The 20611-nt window shown below is 41.0% G+C and overlaps 4 protein-coding genes across 5 annotated transcripts in view; 3 read left to right on the top strand and 1 right to left on the bottom strand.

Annotated features, from left to right (window-relative positions):
- The window catches only part of clstn1 (calsyntenin 1), a 37819-nt gene extending 31556 nt beyond the window's left edge, over nt 1-6263 (top strand). Inside the window, exons 16-17 of the mRNA XM_084553253.1 lie at nt 1324-1508; nt 2815-6263. Of these exons, the coding sequence (XP_084409379.1) occupies nt 1324-1508; nt 2815-3009 (380 nt within the window). The 3' untranslated portion in view covers nt 3010-6263. The remainder of the gene's footprint in view (nt 1-1323; nt 1509-2814) is intronic.
- A 1592-nt stretch (nt 6264-7855) lies between these two features.
- On the bottom strand, nt 7856-9946 carry lzic (leucine zipper and CTNNBIP1 domain containing). The gene is made up of 7 exons (XM_084552812.1): nt 9775-9946; nt 9412-9527; nt 9137-9272; nt 8795-8893; nt 8602-8697; nt 8343-8424; nt 7856-8252 (listed from the first exon to the last, which is right to left on the bottom strand). Exons 2-7 carry the CDS (start codon nt 9510-9512, stop codon nt 8197-8199), a joined length of 570 nt encoding a protein of 189 aa, XP_084408938.1. The 5' UTR covers nt 9513-9527; nt 9775-9946; the 3' UTR covers nt 7856-8196.
- A 105-nt stretch (nt 9947-10051) lies between these two features.
- LOC311493983 (nicotinamide/nicotinic acid mononucleotide adenylyltransferase 1-like) lies at nt 10052-17436 on the top strand. 2 transcript variants are annotated; one of them, XM_084552810.1, is made up of 5 exons: nt 10052-10111; nt 10508-10656; nt 11921-12104; nt 14353-14477; nt 16553-17436. In XM_084552810.1, exons 2-5 carry the CDS (start codon nt 10542-10544, stop codon nt 16951-16953), a joined length of 825 nt encoding a protein of 274 aa, XP_084408936.1. In that variant the 5' UTR covers nt 10052-10111; nt 10508-10541; the 3' UTR covers nt 16954-17436. The 2 variants fall into 2 exon arrangements, with proteins under 2 accessions (XP_084408936.1, XP_084408937.1); XM_084552811.1 differs by having other exon boundaries at nt 10077-10100.
- A 1008-nt stretch (nt 17437-18444) lies between these two features.
- Nucleotides 18445-20472, top strand: rbp7a (retinol binding protein 7a, cellular). The gene is made up of 4 exons (XM_084552814.1): nt 18445-18623; nt 18920-19098; nt 19345-19446; nt 19569-20472. Exons 1-4 carry the CDS (start codon nt 18551-18553, stop codon nt 19626-19628), a joined length of 414 nt encoding a protein of 137 aa, XP_084408940.1. The 5' UTR covers nt 18445-18550; the 3' UTR covers nt 19629-20472.
- Nucleotides 20473-20611: the final 139 nt, after the last annotated feature.

Raw genomic sequence — 20611 nt, 5'->3', positions numbered from 1 at the left:
CATTTGAAATTTGAAATACAATCCAGCCGTCCTTTTTTGTCGTCCTTCGTACTAAAAGGAGCGGCCACTTTTGACCAGCTCGCATAAAAAACCCCTCTAATGATCTTTAATAATCACATTACCAAAGTTAAAAAAGGCTGATCATGTTAAGGATGCTAGAACATCAATATATCCAAATAAATATCCATTTCACTTCCAATTAATTTAATTAATGATGCCTTTCGAGTATCATAACAGATATTTTACAAACCGAATAATCGCGGCATATTTGTGGAGTTCCCTCAGCTGTCGACGTTCATACTAAATGTCATAATTAAACCAGTAATCTCCTTAATTGCTGTGCTGTGGGGAGAGATTTAGTTTGTGTTATGGCGAGCATTGCTGTAGATGGATTACAGTTTTTTTGACCATAAGTAGGGCACATATGCAACACTGGTGTTTATTTATTTATTTATTTATTTATTTTTAATAATGGCACAAGTTTAGGGATTACACTTGAGCCTTGTCTGTAACATCTGCACCGGCCGCGCTCTGAGTGCAACCTTTTATTTTCTGGCTTCTGTAATCTCCTCGGCTGACGGACTCGGTGAGCCTGCCAACGCACGAGATCTGCCCATTTCCTGCTAATTTTGGGGCAAAGTGGAGCAGATTAGTGGGAGACGGGGAAAGAGAGACGCGCACCTAGAGCTGTCGAAAGTGTTTGTGCTTGCAGCTCAATAAGAGCTCCTTAACGTCGGCACTGACTCACCGTGACACAAATAGAACAGCATAAAACTGCAACGAGGTTTTTATTCAGTTTGTTTTATTTGTATAGCGTGAAGAAGAAAATTGTTTCGAGATGCTTTACAGAACATAGAGCATGAAAGCACTAAGGTGACAGTGGCTGGAAGAAACCTTTAGCAGAGCTCGGCTCAAATGAGGGAACGATCTGCTTGAAGGTGAAAGACAAAAAGAAGAAGAGGAGCATCAGAAGGAAACAGATAAATTGTGTGAATAAGAGGGAGACAGAGTTAATGAGTTGCACATGAATGCATAGATAGTGAGAGTGGAGGATAAGTGCTCAGTGCATCATGGGCACTATTACCGCAAGGGACCAGGAGACACGCCAAAACCACACATCACCAATTAAGCTGCAACACTTCGACAAGTTACACCGCAGCAGCCAAGAGCCAGGGAGTCACAATATCCAAGCGTCAGCCTACGTCTAGCACCAGGGAACGCTTCCCCCACAGTGCAAGATTTATGTGCACGTGTTCCCATGTGCAGATTTAATGCAGTTTACATCTAACGCGCCATTTTGTGTTTGTTTTTTTTTCCTCCTAGTGGTCCCCAGCGCCGCCACCATTGTCATCGTGGTGTGCGTCAGCTTCCTGGTGTTCATGATCATCCTGGGCGTGTTCCGCATCCGAGCTGCGCACCAGCGCACCATGAGAGACCAGGAGAACGGCAAGGAGAACGAGATGGACTGGGACGACTCGGCCCTCACCATCACCGTCAACCCCATGGAGGTAAAAAAACAATAAAAAAAAAAAAAGTAGAAAAGCTATTAAACTGAATTTTGGTGCAGCTTAGACAGATTTCCACCTGCTAATGGATTCTGGGTGATGTTCAGACTCTGCCCTATTTTTAATCTGAGCCCTAATAATTGACAGTCCTGTGGGGATGAGTTGAGAGACAGATGTGTTGCATATATCTACAGTACAGTAGAGCTACCTCCCTTATTAATTTAGATTAACCTATCAGTCTCAGTCATCTTGATTGTTGCTCCTGCTGAGAAAGTAACACGTTTGTCTTTTAAAGTCCAAGTCAAAGGCAGTGAGTAAGCTAATGGGCCAGGAAATGAAGTATTTGTACAGTGAATCTTTCTGAGTCAATCAGTTAATCATTTTTAGGCACAATGGCCCAGCAGCTAGCATACATACCTGCCATGTTATATCAGTTTACGTGCTCTAAGTCATGTTGCTGCAGTTTTTGTAGTTGCCTCACAGTGTGGGTTTACCACGGAAAGGAGGAGCATATCCACTGAGTCCACACCTATATTTGAATAAATCTGAGTGGTGAAATACAAACACAACGTCAATGAGCATCCACCCTCCAGCCTCAGCTCCACTAACCCTGTTGTAACCTTGTTCGTTTTTGAAGTAGCCAGGAGTTGGGAGAGGTCAGGTGCTGTCAAGATGCCGACAGCTGTGTTTGCTGTGCGATGACATACTGTTACTAGCGTAGGACAGGTCTATACGGTTTAAATCTATACCCTAATACTGATGTATCATGAACTTTAAAAAGTTGGAACGTGTTTATTGTTACATGAGCCCATGATCTGGTGTTGTCTTGATTATATTTGGAACATAGTTTACCTCCATACCTGTTAGACAGCTGATAGTGAGGAGATGAGGTGAAACAAGAAGATTTAACAAGGGACTGTTGCATTGGAAGGCATTTATTTTCACTAGTGTACCTAATATTTTGGAGGATGTAGTTCTTGGTGTTGAACTGGACTGAGTTTAAAGTGTTTTTATTATTTAGCCTAGCCCACTGACTACAGTGGTGTCGCCAAAATAATAGAAACGCGTGTCGGTACAACACAATTTACTAAAACTGCAAACTGCAGCCTTTAAAATGAAAACACAGTTGAATCAACAGCTCTCTTTTATTTTAAACTAATGATAACCTTCATGAAGATCAGATTTAGTGCAGGATTGTACGTTATGTATAAACATATGTAGAAAGGATTTGAAACCGATGTGCATGGTGCATCGTAAAGCGTGACTGCCAACAAACATCTCCTCCCTCTCTGACCGTCTCTTAACGCAGACATACGAGGACCAGCACAGCAGCGAGGAGGAGGAGGAAGAGGAGGAGGAGAGCGAGGACGGAGAGGAGGAAGACGACATCACGAGCGCTGAGTCAGAGAGCAGCGAAGACGAGGAGGGCGGGGAGCCGGAGGACCAGCAGGGGGCCAGCAGACAGCAGCAGCTGGAGTGGGACGACTCCACCCTCACCTATTAAAACACACACACACACATGCAACACAAATCTCTGACAACACACACACCACCACCACCAACTCCCTCACACTCACTGCTTCACACACACACCCACCCTCCCTTACAGTTTCATGTCTAGGAGCCATGATGTAAAAACTAAAAAATACTCCCTTCAGCGTATATATGGTCAAGGTTTTCCTGTTGTTATCTTAGTGGTGGTACTCAGTGTAGTGTAGTCATCACCGGATTGCTGATTTGTACGTTTGTTTGTTTTGTTTTTTTATTTATTATATTTTAATTCCCAGGAAAACTTGGCCTACATTTGTTTTGAACTGAGTGAGGAAGCCAACCCTGCACTTTTTCTCGTTTCCTCTCGGGCTTTTAAAAAGGAAAATAATGTCGGTTTTCCTGACGTCTGTCTGTCTGTTCTTTGCTTAACGCTTTTAGATTTGTTTGCAGCTAAACTCACCGATAGCTTCGACTTTTGAGTTTCCTTGACTTGTATTCCACCGTGAAACAAAGCTTTTAACAAGTAGACTCTCTTTTCTTTTTCTTTCTTCTTTTTAGTGCATGAGGAAAATTCGGGAAGTCATTACGTGTAGAGAAATAAATTGCTTTTTAAAGATTTTGTAAATACAAAGAAACCATGTAATTAGTCAATGTGTTAGTGAAGGCCTACTCAACGGGGTCCAATATCTAAAAATACGTAATGTAGAATATTTGTGTCTCACAGGCTGTAGCATGTCGCTGAATCTCCGCTAAAGCCGTTCCATCATGCTTGTACAAAATTATCTGCTTCACGATGAGAAACCCAGGACTGATATGAGGAGGTTTCCTCGACAAAGTGGTGTCCATTTTGTCTTTTTTTGTTTATTTTAATTTTTAATTTTCTTTCCAAGGAGTAAAATCATTTCTTTAGCTTTCTCGTAGGCAGGACTGGCCGATGGTTTCCGCTCCGTACATGCTTTCGCTTTGCTCGCACATGTGGCAACGCTCTACTCTTGCTGTCAAGTGTGTTTCATTCCCAGTAGATCTCACTGTTGTACAGAGGGGGTTGTTTCTTTTTTTTTTTTGTTTGGAGTAATTATACTCCAGGGAAATGTACAAATGGACATGTCGCGTGAAACTTCACAAACAGCGGGTAAAAAAAAAACGAGGGTACTAAATATTTCTGGACGAGCAGAGAGATTTCCTCAGCAGCTTTAAAACAAAAAAAATCGAACCGAATCCCAGTCCTGCTGTGCCGGCAGAAGTAGGAGGAAGGAAATAAATAAATAAACTTTCAAACTACTGAGAGAGCATATTTTCTTTAGCTTTAGTGGAGACTGGTGGTTGAATAATTGTCAGGATGTGAAAGTACTTTTCAGGATATCTTCGTTGCGAGTTATTTTCCTCGGCACGGCTATTTAACCTTTAAATAATAATAATAATAAAACATTCATCCGATGTGTTTTTAAACTGTTTTCTTGCTTTAAAAGAATCGGCGCAGTCCGTAGCAGGAAAACGCTTTAAAAAAATAATAATAAATGAATCGTTTGAATCTTAAAATGAGCTATTTTTTTGCAGTAGACCACTAGATTTTATTGTACATGGAACTGTACTGTAGAGTTGATATTTGTTTACATTTGGTAAACTTATTTTCCTTCTGGCGTTGGTATAAAGCTTATACGGTCGATTGGGAGGGGGGAAAAATAAACGTGTCCAGCCTCTTAATCTCCGCTCAGACACTGTTATGTGTGTGTGTGTGTGTGTGTGTGTGTGTGTGTGTGTATATCTTTCACTAAACCTGATGATATAAAATCAAATGCGTTCTTTTGGGTACATTTCCCAAAAACCTTAAAGCATTAATTGAAACCAGATTCGTGGCATTGCAGTCATTGCAGTAAGAGGCATTATCAGGATCAGAAAAGAGTTGCGTGTGAATCTATTTCCGGAGGCCAAAATTGAATTCAGAAACATTAGTTTTTCTTTTTTGGTTTGGGGGGAGGATTTGAGCTGCATTTTTTATTATTTTATTACTTTTGCCTCTGTGGTAAAACAAAATAAAAATCTATTGTAGTCTCCCCTCCTTGATGACTTGGAGCCCAGGTCTGAGCCGGCTGAGATGGGAGTGCCTTTTGCCGATCATAGCGTAATTAGCAGGTCTAACAAAACAAAACAACAAAAAAAAAAAAACTTATCCATGCTCTTTTATTTGTGTTGTTGTTTTCTTTTTTTATTTGCTAGATTTCTTACGTTAGCTGGGGATGCGTTTTCTCTCGTAACGATAGTCCACCGCTAGTTTTATTAAAAAAAAAGTGAAAACCTTTTACATAGATGTCATGTGTCCTTGTTGATGTGTAGAGGAAGTAGATCCATATTGTATCTTCTATAGATATCGTACTAAATCATATTGACGGAGTCCACCTTTAAAGAGATGTACAGTACATTATGAAATCGCTTTGGCAGCATACATGGGTATACTGTTAACTGACCTATTTGTGTATAGTGGAAGGTGAATCTGAACGGTGTCCTATTGCCTGACTTGTTGAGAAGTGATTTTGTTTTCATTTTTTTTTTTTGGAGGGCAGCATGAAATTCACTAGAGTATAAGAAGCCTGTCAGTCAAGCGCAGAAATCCTCACAGTTTCATTACGTCAAACACTCTTCCTGTCCGCATCTCAGCTCCAGTTTTAAGAGCAAAACCTCGGGTCACTGGTATGTGCGCACAGTCTCTCCACCGTGACTCCACCATCTCCACTTTATGCTTTCCAATCAGCCCCCGAGCTCAGTTGGTAGAAAATGAATGTCACTGCCTAAGAACCTGAAACGCAGCCATATTGTAATAACACCACGGGGGGGGGATTGACTTTTTGCATGAAACACCAGTTTTGTGTTTTCGTTCCGTGTGGAGTTGTTGAGCCTGGAGTGAGAAAGGAGACGTGATACGCTACCGATGGTCTGTTTCACACATCCATGACGCTCCAGATATCGTTTTTCTTCTTCTTTTTTTTTCGCTTTTTCTTTGACAATTTGTTCAAAATGGACGATGGCGATGTTTCCGGGACGGTCGGATGCTTCCTTTGTGCTTGTTGGAGCTGCTCTCACTTTTCTACCAATTGAGAGGCAAATTGTAGTGAAGTTGATGCTTGCTCGTAAACAAAATAAAGGATGATGAGATGGGGTATAACTTCTGTCTGCTGTTTTCATTCGGCCACCGCTCAGGCATGTGCACTGGAAACTCATTTGCCAAAACATTAGATACACTAACCAAGTCTAATGTAACGAAACCGAATCGGAAAGGTGATAATCCAGCTATTATTTAACCTAGCCCAAATAAAAATGAATAATAAAGTAAAATGGGGATGACAAAATAATAGAAACATGTTGGTACAACAAACCACAATGAAAACAGTGGAATCAGCCGCTCTCTGTTATTTGAAACAAACATAACCTTAATGAAGATAAGACTGTTACATTTGAATGCACTTGTTTTCTCTAATGTACCTAATGAACTGGCAAGGTAGTGTAAATGAATCTCGAGTGGACAGGTGGTGCCACTGTAAGTCTGTTAAATCTTGGGCGTTAGCGACCTCTGGTGGTTGGAAATAAAATCCTTTTAAATGTTTAAAGGCATTCAGAGTGTGAAGGTTGATGCTATGCTTCAAATTCTAAACAGCAAAACTTTAAATGGTCTAAAATGATTGACAATCAATGAATCTCGATAAAACAAACACCCAAATATGTAGTAAATGCCCAGTGCTTAGTATGATGATGTCGTCTCTAGAGTATATTCTCAAATAAGAGCAGATTTCTTCTTACATAACTGTAGCGTGTAGCTCAGTAACACTTAGATCTCGTGTCTGGACAGATGGCCGAAGCTGTTGTGGCAAGTTCACGTTGCATCTGGTTCAAACGGGTCTCATGTTCCTTCTCTGTTAAAACCACACAATAAGTAAGAAGCTACGATTCTGAAGAGACCTTCCACAGAGTTTAACAGATGGTAACTGATCCATGCAGCGGTGAACTGGTCAAAGGTTTATCTAAAGAGCTCAGTTTACCTGATTATCTCAACACTGCATCACATCTGCAGAGGTACTTGCCAAAAGGTTAATATTATGTTGAGATGGATCAGGTAAGCCAAAGCTTCTATGAGAAATTTGTGATTTGTTGCAGACATAACTCTTATATTAAAACGTAATTTTGCAGGTTTTACTGATTTGTTACGTTCTTCTGCATCTTCACTGGCCTTACGGTGGCAGTGCAGGTGTCTTTGGGTGATGTACAGTGCTTTACCAGGTACACCTGGCAAGACGTGAACAAAAGGATAAAGGATGTTGTGGAAGCAGCCTCTTAACCGATCATCACAATTATTGTTAATATAGTTTATCAGATAAAAACTGACGCCTGGTCTCCGCTTTCTCTTGCAGCCCCTTGACCCAGTTCATAGCACTATGACATGAGGCCTCAGCCCTCATTGCATTGGTTCGATTCCACCCTGCAACCTCTGCTTTTCCTACATTTCCCCTTGGAGATCAATGAAGTCTTGCCTCATTATGTGGGAATTTTAAAACACTTTTAACACTTTCCTGATATAATTTTTAATCTATCAAAAGAGGTGTCAAGTCTTCAACCTTTCAGGTATGACAGAGTCATCTAGGGTCTGGGTGACATACATTTTGTCATCAGAGGGTGTATACAAGCCGGATGTGTGTGTATTGTGTTCATACTGGATGCACTGAAAAACAACATAAGTCACTTTAAATTTCTCATTCGTGTGGTGTTCCTGTTATTTTGTCCAAAGCGCTGCAGACTGCTTAGAAAAAAAACTACATGATTAACTTTAACAGAGTTTTCAGATTCTCACAAATCAACACTTTTAAAACATCACTGTTTGTAAATTCAGTTTTTAAAACAGAAACACAGCACAAGAAACACGGCAGCACGTTCCTCTTGAACATCCTGCACGGTTCTACATTCATGTACGCATCTTCATATTCAGCAATTCCCATGCTCGTACCTATAATACAATTTTACACTTCGCTGGACAAATAAAAGACATTTACAAAAGTTTGACATGTATAAAACAATACTGTTAAAAAGTGTCAGCGTCTACTTGTCCAGTTACACTTAAAAGTGCACTGATTATTCACAAAACCTAAGACTGATTGGCACATTTCTTTCTCGGTAAGAGCAAAGACGGACGTGATATTAACATTTGGTAGAACTGCTATGCCTTGGTTTTCACGCCAGAGCTGGCCAAGGCCAGGATTTTGTCTTCAGATCCTGTAAAAAAAAAAAAGGAGAGGCACATGAATAGCTGTGCAGAAAAGTTGTTTTAAACTTAAATGTTAGTGAAAACGTGTTTATGCTCACCGAGGTTTGCAGTCACTTTTTCAAACTGGCTCAGGGAGGCTGTGGCATTTTCAGTGAGAAACGTCTCGTCCTCTGCGGTGAGCTGTCAGACAAATTTAAAATGTTTATTTTGAAGCAGCGCTCCGTCAGCCTCGTGACCACATAAAATAAATCAATGCAGTGTTCAGACTTCCTGTGGACTCATGAGCACAAGCCGCTGAATCATGCGTGAATCAGCGGAGGGGGAAAAAAAAATAACATCTCCGTGACTGCTTCTCACCTTCTCTCCCAGTTTTCTCAGGGCCGTGAGGATTTCCATTTTCTGCTGCGTGTGCACGTCCCGCGACAGCTTCCCCACCATCACGTCTCGGTCCATCTGTGCAGAATGTCACACAATAGTTGGTAAAAATGATTTAGACCTGAGCAAAGCACACAACAAAAACAGACATCATCTCTGACGCTGGAGTCCAAACCTCTGCTAGTCTGGTTCTCAGCTGTCCCGGCTGCTTCTTGGCAAAAAGTCGGATCACCTCTGGAGTTTTGAACGCTTGGCTGATGGCGGCCTGGATCGCCTGATGAGCACAAATTATCCATTTAATTTAGTTACTGCTTGTACAACTTTCCATCCCGGACACCACCTGCTCAGCCTGCTGCCCTCCAGAAGGAGAAAACAAACTTGACTTTCATATGAACCACTAACTTCCCCTTGCTTATCTTATTTGTTTTCTTGCAATCGACCTTCAGTTGTGGCTATCTCCTCTTGTCCTTTTAAGTCACACACACACATAAAGCTGCACATTATTGATCATCCATACCAGCTGCATTCCACTGAGTTCATCCACAAGTGTCATGTCTCCTTTCATTATCTTCTGCAGGGAGTCATTGAATTCACCCAGCTGCTCCAGCGTTTCCTTCTTCGTCTCCTCGTACTCCTCCTCATCCAGTTCTTCTCTAGAAAGAAAAACAAACAAACAAAAAAAAGGATAAGAAGCTACAAAGATAAGAAGCTACCACAGATACAGAGATCATTAATCAATAAATCGCCTTTTTCTTGTCAGATTAAAGACACATGTGGCTTCCTGTGCTGCACCTGCATTCCTCCAGGTCCTGAAGCTGCTGCATCAGTCTGTCAAGTTGCTCCTCCATGTTCTGCTTCAGTTTGCTGGTTTCTGATTTCCCACGAGAAGCCATCTTTAGATAAAAATCCTAACAAAACAACAAAAACAAATCAGAAAGAATAAACAGCATGTCATAAACAGCTTAACCCAACGTGCTACTTCCTCAGAATGGTGGATCTAGCATTACAACACAACTTAACAAGTGTTTCTTCAGCTAAGACACTGACTACATCAGTGAACTGGGTGAATATATGCACCCTGGAAGCTTGTGCGAACGGTTAAAGATGGTTAGTTAGCCGAGCGGCTAGCTAGCATGCTAAAACAAAACATCTCACCGGGACTCTCTTTTGTTGTAAACAAGTCGTGCGGTACGTGAAATAGTTGCCTCAGCTTGACGAACGGAACGGAAATGAACGGAATCGCCGAACTGTAACTCTGCGCGTATTATTTAAGTTAAATAAAGTGAGGCTACAAAACGTTCACTGTTTTATCGAGTGTTTTGAGAGTGTGAGAGATTTGTGGTTGTGAACGCAGCTCACGGTTGTGGGTGCGGCTCTCGACTTCCTTGGTCGATTTCGTCCAATCAGATTCCTTGATCTTGGTACGTCGTAACCGGAAGCTGGGGACAAGTTAAAGAGCTATCGGCTGTTCCTGTCACAGAGTATTGCAAAGGTTTTAAGGACTTTAGCTGTTTTTATTTGTTGTAGAATGATAATATGATTCACAATATATACACATACATACATACATATATATAAACGCATAATTTATTGTCTATTTAAAGCTTTGAGCTCATGTTTTGTCTGCCTAAAGATGCTATACCGTATAGCCTATACGGTATATGGACGCTAATGTTGCCTAGCTCCCTTTAAGTGACTATGCTAACATCTTTTATTGCTAAGTTTATCTTTACTTTTTAAGTTTCGGCTGCAATTCTCCTAGCATTTATAGTTTTTGTTCAACTTTAAATGTTAATAACGTTAAATGCTTTTACTTTCTGTTTCTCTGTCATTCAAGCTCAGACGGCCAAAATAAATTAATCAAGTCTCTGTTTCTTTGCCTTATTAGCGTCTGTATTGTAAACATTGCTCCACTATGAGCCATGGAGGGACATGGTGTAACCAAAGTGGTCCTCCTGGCCTGCGGATCCTTCAACCCCATCACCAACATGCACCTGAGGATGTTTGAACTGGCTCGGGATCACCTGGAAGACACAGGTTGAGTGGGACAATGACGCTTCTCCTTGTGTTTCTGTCCACACAGACATCCATCGAGGCACTTTTCAGAGTTATGAGCGACACAAATGAAATTAGTCACATCTCCACGATGTTGGATGGAGAAATCTAAGAGGCTAATATCTCAACATAATCAAAACATATCAGTACAACAACAGAACGATTTAAAAATGCGCAGTCATGAGTAAAAGGAGTAGCGGTTTCTCCTTTGGTAACACATTATACCCCAAGTGGCTCCCATTTGCTTGTCTAGCACCTTGTCTGACAGCTTGCCGTCATTAGTGTGTGCAAATTACTGAAGCAGATGTAAAGTTATTTGGATAAAAATGCCATATAACTATAGTAGAAATACAAAATAATCCAAGAAAATATAGAGTGTAGCTTCTACTACATGTTGTTATTGTTTTTACTGGTGCATAAACGTGTAATACTTGTTCCTGCTCAACATCAAGCTCATTTTACCTACTTTTTCTGCTGCTGACTAAACTGTGTCTCATTCACTGACTTGCCAGTACGCTAGTGAACATGAATGCATTCCAATGCAACGGTCTTAAATCTCGGCTTCCTGAAGGTTATTGTATTCACTATCTGTTTCAAATAACAGAGAGGTGTTGATTCTGTGAGAGGCTGTGGTTTGTCGTACTGTCAAATTGTATTGTGTTGTACTGACACGTGTTTCTGTTATTTTGACAACCCCATTTTAGTCAATGGGCTAGGCTACATAATAGAAACACTTGTGAACAGTGTTTAGTTTAATCCAGTTTAACATCACCAAAAACTACATCCTCAAAAATGACCATCCAGTTACATTATCACCTTTCTGATGCAGTTTCAACATAAACTGAATATTTTAACAGAGGTGAAGGGGGATTTAATGCAGGGCTGTTATATAAGAATGACTCTACTGGGGTAGGAAGAAGGAGGCTTCAAGTTGAGATAGAATGGACGTAGAATAGAGACTGGGGACTGACTAGGTTGGAGAGCATGAACAAAAAGATAACTGAACAACGGTTGTGACATTAGAATTGGGAAAGAAGTGGTTTGGAAAGCTTTGAGGAAGTGACAAAAGAGGCAGAACGGATGGGAGCACATCTTCCTTATTGTACTTCTGCATAAGCTTCATCACTACAGTGAGGGATAGAAAATCACCTGTCTTTCAATACTCAGTAAACCAAACACTATTTAACGTTGTCATGAGTTCGGAGCTACCTGCACGTTTAATGACACTTCTTTCTTTGTGCCTAAGGTCAGTACAGGGTGGTGAAAGGAATCATCTCTCCAGTGGGAGATGGCTACAAGAAAAAGGGTTTGGTCGAAGCCTGCCACCGTCTGGAGATGGCCAGATTGGCCACGGAAGACTCAGACTGGATTACAGTAGATTCATGGGAGGGCTCGCAGCTAGAGTGGGTGGAGACTGCTAAAGTGGTTCGGTAAGTCTGCATTTCTCACGTCTTGTTTGTGCCAGTGTCTGTGCTTGGTGTGGGAAAGGTTAGAGGTGCATTTTGTCTTGAGGCAAGAAATATAAGGCAGTACCTGTCAGACCTTTCAATGTCCTTTGTGTTGTCTCTTAATTGTCCTTCATCAGTGATTCACCTAGCACTTAGCACTTACCAGAAGACATGTCTTAGTGAGGTTCGCTTAGTGATTTCTCTAGACCCTTGCATTTACACTCGGTCACATAGTTCTTAACATTGAGTGTTGCACAATTAGACTTAGACTTAGACTTAGATAAACTTTATTGATCCACAAGGGAAATTGCTTGGTCACAGTAGCTTAGTTGTACATAAAAAACACACTCTTAAGAACCTCAGATAAAAAGAAAAAATTAAATAAAACAGAAATAAAAAAATAAGTAGAATAAAATCTAGTAAGATAAAATAGAATAGTATAAGCAAAAATGTACAAATGATCATATTGGCATTTGAACAAATGTACAAGAAATAGAATATATAAGAATATAAATTATATACACAGGGTAAGGTGTAAGGTGCAATAGTGTCTATTAACATTAATAACATTGAGTTATCTGTCACAGAAAGGTGAGTTGTTGTACAGCTGGACAGAGAATGGTATGAAAGTAGTCCTGTAGCGTTCAGTGTGGGAGCGGAGCTGAATCAGTCTGTTGGAGAACGAGCTCCGCTGCCCCTCTATTGTCTGGTGTAGTGGATGTGACGGATTGTCCATGATGGAGAGCAGTTTGTCCAGTGTCCTCCTGTCCCTCACTGAGACAAACGTCTCACTTACTGCCAATCAGATGACCAGCCCTTGACCAGCCCAATGGTTTTCCTTTTACTCCATATCTGGAAGCTCTTTATCCTCTTCCTGCTATTATATCTTGGTGTTTTACAGAAACAGAAGTGGAATTATATTGAAATTGATTATAACAAGTTTATTTAAAGGTTAAGTCTTGAAATTAAACTGAGACAGAGACCTGATAAGACCTAATACAGTCAGGTCCATAAATATTGGGACATCAACACAATTCTAATCTTTTTGGCTCTATGCACCACCACAACGGATTTGAAATGAAACAAACAAGATGTGCTTTAACTACAGACTTTCAGCTTTAATTTGAGGGTATTTACATCCAAATCAAGTGAACGGTGTAGGAATTACAACAGTTTGTATGTGTGCCTCCCACTTTTTAAGGGACCAAAAGTAATGGGACAATTGGCTGCTCAGCTGTTCCATGGTCAGGTGTGTGTTATTCCCTCATTATCCCATTTACAAGGAGCAGATAAAAGGTCTAGAGTTCATTTCAAGTGTTCTATTTGCATTTGGAATCTGTTGCTGTCAACTCTCAGTATGAGATCCAATGAGCTGTCACTATCAGTGAAGCAAGCCATCATTAGGCTGAAAAATCAAAACAAACCCATCAGAGAGATAGCAAAAACATTAGGTGTATGACACTGGTACTCATTTTGCCCTAAAAGTTCTGCATATATTGTAATAATTTATATATAACTTTTGCAAAAGCATCTTTCTTAGATATTCATTCAGTAATCTCAGAATCTCAGAAAAAGTTGACGTTGACTGCCACAGTTTCAACATCAACTTCACCGTACTGTAGAAGAAGTGGACTAGTTCCAGGCTTTGTATACTTTGTTAATTGCTTACTGTAAGCTGCATAAGGAAGCCTGAATCCTTTGTCCATCTACGCTTTTAGATCATCTCACAGGCTCTGACTTGATTACTGTAAAGAATTAATGTGAAAGCTAAATTGCAGGGTTGGCCAAGGTAATTAGTGGTATGACATGCTGAATACTTCCCAGAACATTGTTGTTGCAATCCAACGAAGGTGTTTAGTATTGAATAGAGCGTAAATTAAAAAACAAGGAAGTCGGACGAATTGACTGAAATCCTTTCGTGATGTCAAGGGGTTGTTATTATTCTATTTAAGTCAAGTGAAACTGTATTCCTCCAGGACTGTGGTGCTACATGAGACAACACAATACACTGCTCCATAAAGAGACTGACTGGAGTGCAGGAAAGGGAAACACACGGAAAGTTGAATTTTGTTGAAAAAGAAAGTAAATTATTTGCGAATAAAGGATATATTTGGGGATTTCTTGTGTGACAAACACTTCCTGTGTTTCCTCCATGATAATCTTTTAAGCTTTTATCATACATTTGTCACGTCAACAATCGTCTATATTAATTTTGTCTTCGCCCACATAGGCATCACTCTGAGGAGGTTTTGGCAGCGGAGCAGAACACCGATGATGTGGACACGGTCAAGTATGCGAAAAAGAGACGCGTGGAAGAGAAGTACTTTGAGAGTTCAGCTCAGCACAGAAAGAGAGGTAGGTCATGTATGGATGTGCATGATCCAAGTATTATTCTGTCTTCTTGTCAGCGCCACCCGCTACTAATCCCCGATTCCAAGACAAGGCAACAAGTCTCATCCTGCTTCAACTGTACTCACAATTACCAAAGAAGAGACAATAGGTTGTGGGTGTTGATAGTCAGGGTGTGGTGTTCTGTGGTGGTTCAGGCTGCCACGGTGTAAGACAGCAAGAGATGAAGTGAATAAACCTGTGTGTCCTAGTTTACAGGCAAAGTGCATACTATGCCATGTATTCATGTTCCAAACCCCTCCGTTAAGATAAACTCCACAAATATAACACTGCAGTCTTATATTGTTGATTTGCTATCAACATCATATCACCTATTTCAGTTACAGACCATTATACTCATATTTATACGACGTTTAATTGCATCGCCCTGCTCTTCTTGACTTTTTGCAAATGCACAAATACTTCTCATTCTAAATCTTGTATATATACAGTGTATATATATATATATATATATATATATAGATAGATAGATACAGTACATGTTTTTTTTTTTTGAGAACTTTATTTATATTCATTTTCAAGGTTACAGAACAGTGAACATACAACAACAAATCAACCCTACCCACCCACCCTAAGGCCAACCCCCCCCCCCCCCCCCCCCCCCCAAAAAAAAAAACATACATAATGTGTATACATATAGAAGCACGAGCACGAGAGACAGACTGACAAACTGACAAATTCTTATATTGCTAGGTATGCACTCATAAATATACTCCACATATACTATCAACTGAATACAAAGCTCATGCAGACTCTCATGAAATATAATCTCGTATATTAAGAAACAAAAACAAAAAAATTCATGGTGGGGACACCGTCAATCGAACGCACAGATCCAGCTGGTCATTTCATATGCGTAAAGGTTAATATGGTAGAGTGATATCAAATGAAAGATAAGTTCTCAACAAACTCTATGAGGGGAGTCCAGGTTTGAATAAATCTATCCTTGCGTCTGCTGCGACTATACTTCAGCTTCTCCAGTGGAATCATAGAGAGCACCTCCTTAACCCAGTGTTTAAATGAGGGAGGTCTTACCGACTTCCATTGCATAAGAATTAGCCTCCGTGCCATCAGTGTTAAGAAAGCTATGGCATTGGACTGTAAAGTAGTAAAATTTCACCTGAGGGTGTCGTTCCAAAGATCGCGAATAGTGGATTAGGGTCTACATTGACACCATGTATATGAGAAATAGCTTCAGTACATGGTTTTTCATTTGTCCTGTTCACACACATCCCTAAAACACCATCTGTGCATATCCCTCTTATGACCTGCCTGAGAGCAATATGAAACCACAGCCAAATGCCTTGCATGCTTGTGTTCATACATGACAGAATAAAGCCGATTTGAATTCTAATCGACAGTTTTAATAAAAGTATTATTCCTTTTTTTTTTGTTCCACTTATTCTTTTTTTGTCACCAAAACATGCACTCCACAAAGCCTTGTTCACACCTGGTTTTAGCTTTGCGGTCGGGTTGTTTCGCACCTCATTTGAAGGTGGTTTTGGTCACATTGTTTCAGCATTGTTAACACACAGTGCGTCCTGATGCACACGAAGGGGCTGCTGAAAAGGCAAAAGCATTGTATGTGTTGTCTGTTTGTTAATAGCAAGAGATTTTTAATACGCTCAGCCACAGTGCAGCGTGACCATTGTCAGTTCTTTCAGACGTTTGGGTGTGTTCTCTCAGGAGCAGCTAGGTCTGCTGAACTTGCTGCTTTCTCAATCCGTGCACGCCCATATTTGTCCTCCAAGTTGGAGCACTCAGAGCCAACTACGGATTTTTTAAATAATATCATAAGGTCTTTAAATTCCATACAGCTTTCTCTGCAGCCACAATGGCTTTGGAGTTTTTTTCCATACTGCATGCAGAAGTACGAGGGAAAAAAAACCTGTAAAGAGACTTTAATGTGTAAAACCTGATTGATTGGTTGAATTTGGAGAGTACTGATGAGTTACAAATCACAATCCATATCTGTGTGCTATCAAAGACACCTCCACCATAACTCTTTTCTCTCTGCTCAGACGGCCCTCAGCTGATGTTGCTGTGCGGCGCCGACGTCCTGGAGTCCTTTGGGATTCCCAATTTGTGGAAGCAGGAGGACATCGTGGAGATCGTGGGCCGCTACGGTTTGGTTTGCATCACCCGCAGCGGCACCGATCCACACAAGTTCATCCACCAGTCAGACACGCTGTGGAAGTACCGCAAGAACATCCACACGGTCAACGAGTGGGTGACCAACGAGATCTCGGCCACCCACGTGCGGCGGGCTCTGCGTCGAGGCCGCAGCGTCAGATACTTGCTGCCGGACGCCGTCATTCACTACATTCGAGAGCACGATCTCTACAGCGCTGAGAGCGAGCAGAAGAATGCCGATGTGGTCCTAGCCCCTCTTCAAAAATACACGGGTGCTTCCTCGAGCTGAAGCTGCCTGTGGGTTTACTGTGAAACAAAACACATCGATCAGTGTTTAGTCTATTTATTTATTTGCGCTTCCACGAGTGCCTACTCTACAGAACAGTCTTTTCTTAAGAAATTCTTAGACTTTCCTGAGTGTGTTAGCAACAGTTTCACTTTAGCACTACTTGTGTGCGTGTGTGTGTGAAAGTGCATGAGTCCAAAACAACAAACCCTGATAAACCAGCTGCCGTCGGTACAAATAAATCTGGCGTGTGCTTATTTATTTTGGGATTCATACTTGAATTGTCATCAAGAACAAATTCATCGAGACGTGTTTTTCCACGGGCATCAATACACATCAGCCTTCTTCTCTCAGTCACATGTTTTGTATCCAGAGCAGGGTTTTTTTCTGCCTTAGACGAGAGAAGTTTTAATCACTAATGGTGAAGATTTAAAACTGAAGCTGTCATTTGTATCGTGCTGCAAATAAACAACACTGCTTGTCTTACACCTCGGGAGCTCTTTGTTGTTTTTACAGTGCTGCTGTCATGAGAAACTCCGGAGAGGAAGGTGACACATTGGCTGTTTGAGTACAATGCTGCTCGCCTTTAAGAGAATCATCAAAGGATCTCAGCTGAAATAACAAATTGCAGCCAAGTAAAGAGTTGTAGTGGGGTTGAAATGAAAGTAGAGCTTGTTACAGCACGTTAGTAACAGAGTCAGTATCTGGCCAATTTAACGTTGAAGTAAGGAAAGAAGTTAGATTATCTATTAAATTAAATTATCTATCTATCTATCTATCTATCTATCTTATTAAATGGTTCATTAACGTAGCTGTTGCTGAGTTTTTGCACATTGACAATCAAACAGACCAGTCCTCAGCAGTAGGACAATCACACACTCATCTCATAGACTCGACTTGCACAAAGCCGCATTTTATTTACATTCCTTCTTCTTTAAAGGCGTTTTACATTGTTCCTAAGTGTTTTATTTAAATGTTGTGTTGTTTATATGTGTGCCTCTTAAGCTGGGAGTCTGCAAAATTTCGTTATGTTCTCATAGAGACAATTAGAGAGTCTTGATTCTTGATTTAGAGTCTTGGGGGCGAGCAATTAGACCCCAACAAAGTGTTTCTTCTAAACACCCCGTAGAGTCAGACCTGATTTCTGTAAGTCACGAGTTAAGGACGTCACCTCAGGTTTGGACAGGTTCCATGTATTGCAGGCATGTACCTGTGTCAATATTATTTTCCTCATTGCAAAGACAGGCGTACTATTCCGGTGCAATCCAAACAATCCAGAAAAGATTTGCCCCTTTATGTGTGTGCACGCCTTTTCTGTGTGACAGATTTTGAAAGCCGCGCATGTTGGTAAACTGCCCAACGAGACCAGTCTGACACGTCCGTCCTCCACCTCTTCACCCTCACACCTACCGGAGCACCGCCTTCATCTTCACGCGGTCTTCAGGTGACAGAGAAATAATGCTGGGCCACACCTCCCTTTCTTTCCTCCAGGTCTCTCTAAAAGCAGCGTTGCCTCTGCCCGTTTTAGGAGTTTTGCGACGGCCCAGCAGGGTGACACACATCTCAGAAGAAATTGGGAGAAAAATAGGAGGTTATCAATATGCCTGCCAGCCTCTGTGGTACATGGGACATTATCAGCAATGTCAACTTGGAGGGCTATATGGTTGCACTGGGTAAGACTTCGAAACATGTTGTTTTCATTTAGAAATGATAAAAGATCAGACAGGATCAGACAAGATCAGACAAGACAATACAGACTTTAATTGCGTGCATTCAATATTAAATAGAGCACTGGGAGTCAAGTACTTAGTGGAGGAAAACAAAAAACTTTCTGTTGTTTACAGGAGTGTTATTTAAAGTATGCATAGGGCTGTGTGGGAGAGAGAACGTGTTTATAGCCTGCGGGGAAAAGCTTGTTCCCCAGATGTGTACTCTGAATTCACCCGTAATGCTTTTCCCACCGTTGCAGGTATTGGCCCGTGCTTACGGAAGATTGCTCTGAAGCTGAAGCTGAAGAAGGTGATAGAGCTGCAGGGGGACCAGTACGTCATCAAAACCATCAGCACCTTCCGAAACTACACCATCTCCTTCAGAGAGGGCCAGGAGTTTGAGGAGTTCACGAAGGGACTGGACAACAGACACGTCAAGGTGAGAGATGAATGTCAGAATACAGCAAGACTGCAAGTGTCATCCGCCTGGGACATGCTGAAGTAAAAGACAAAGACACAATGCTTCATCTGTCTCTTCATCCATAAGCAAAACATGCTGATCATGTTTTTACTTTTACCTCTTTTTTCACAGGAGGCAGGGTCAATGTCCATGCTCTGGCAATGTTTTGGATTTTACGCACGCTGTTAAAAAGTTTGTTTCTTGTCTGCTTTGCCGTCTGCGCAGTCGCTGGTGACATGGGAGGAGAATAAACTGGTGTGCAACCAGAATGGAGAGAAGAAAAACCGGGGCTGGGCACACTGGGTGGAAGACGACAAGCTTTATCTGGTAGGAATTTGATCATATTTGTTTCATATATATATACACACAGACTGACCACACTAAGTCATTTTAACTTGTTTTAATGAACATATATTTTAATCAATATTTCTCTGAACTATCCCCCTCAGGAGATGTACTGCGAAGGACAAGTCTGCAAGCAGGTTTTTAAGAAGAACGCGAATGAGTGAAGAGGAATGGAAGCCGAATTCCTATAGATGTCTCTTTTTTTGATGGAAGGGCATTAAGCGTTAGATCCATCGCAGCAAACCTGAATAAGTTGAGTCTGCGGTGTTTTCTTCTTTAAGGTGACTTTGGTTCAGGAGAAAATGTCTGTCGGGCCAGGCTCTGGGTTTACAACACTAGATGGCACCACTGCATTACTTTTCCCATGAACTCAGCTAGCTGGTTCTGCAACTGGCTGGTGCCACCCTCATAAAAAAATACTGGAACATCAGGGGCGTTCAGGGCTCTTTTCAGACGGCTGAAGAGAAGGATCTGTGCCAACTTTTATGTTTCTTTTGTCTTGAACTTGAAATCAGAATCAGAATCAGAATACTTTATTAATCCTTCAAGGAAATTGTTTTGTTGCTGTTGCTCCCATAAAGTGACAGTTGCTAGTTTATTCATTCATTCATTCATCTTCTATACCCGTTTAGTCCTGTTAAGGGTCACGGGGGTCTGCTGGAGCCTATCCCAGCTTTCATCGGGCGAGAGGCAGGGGTACACCCTGGACAGGTCGCCAGTCCATCGCAGTTAATAAAGTTAATAAAAGTAATACAAAAATATATCAAAAATAAAGTAAGATGCATTTAAAGTAAAAGAAACAATACCACCGGTATAGCTTGGGGTATCCATCTGACATTTATTTTCGGCTATTTTTGTGAAAATTCCCACTCATGTCAATATGTTTATACTTAATGTAACACAAAGCAGGTGTCGGATATTTGAAAAAGAATACAGCTTTGTATTGTAAATGTGACTTTTGTGTAATGAAATGGGTTTGAAATAAATCTAAAGTTATTCTTACTGAAATCATGTCTTGTCATCTGTCTGGCTTGAAATACTGTTGTGCTGTTGCTTGGAACTATGATATATATACGAAATGCACTCACTTTCCAAAACATTAGGTACACTAGTGAAAATGAATGATTGGCTAATTAAACTGGGTGAT

This window comes from Chelon labrosus (genome assembly GCF_963514085.1).
Source record: "Chelon labrosus genome assembly, chromosome: 10".
NCBI lineage: Eukaryota > Metazoa > Chordata > Actinopteri > Mugiliformes > Mugilidae > Chelon > Chelon labrosus.
The sequence above is the reverse complement of the archived record's forward strand: the minus strand, read 5'-3'. Positions and strand labels throughout refer to the sequence as shown.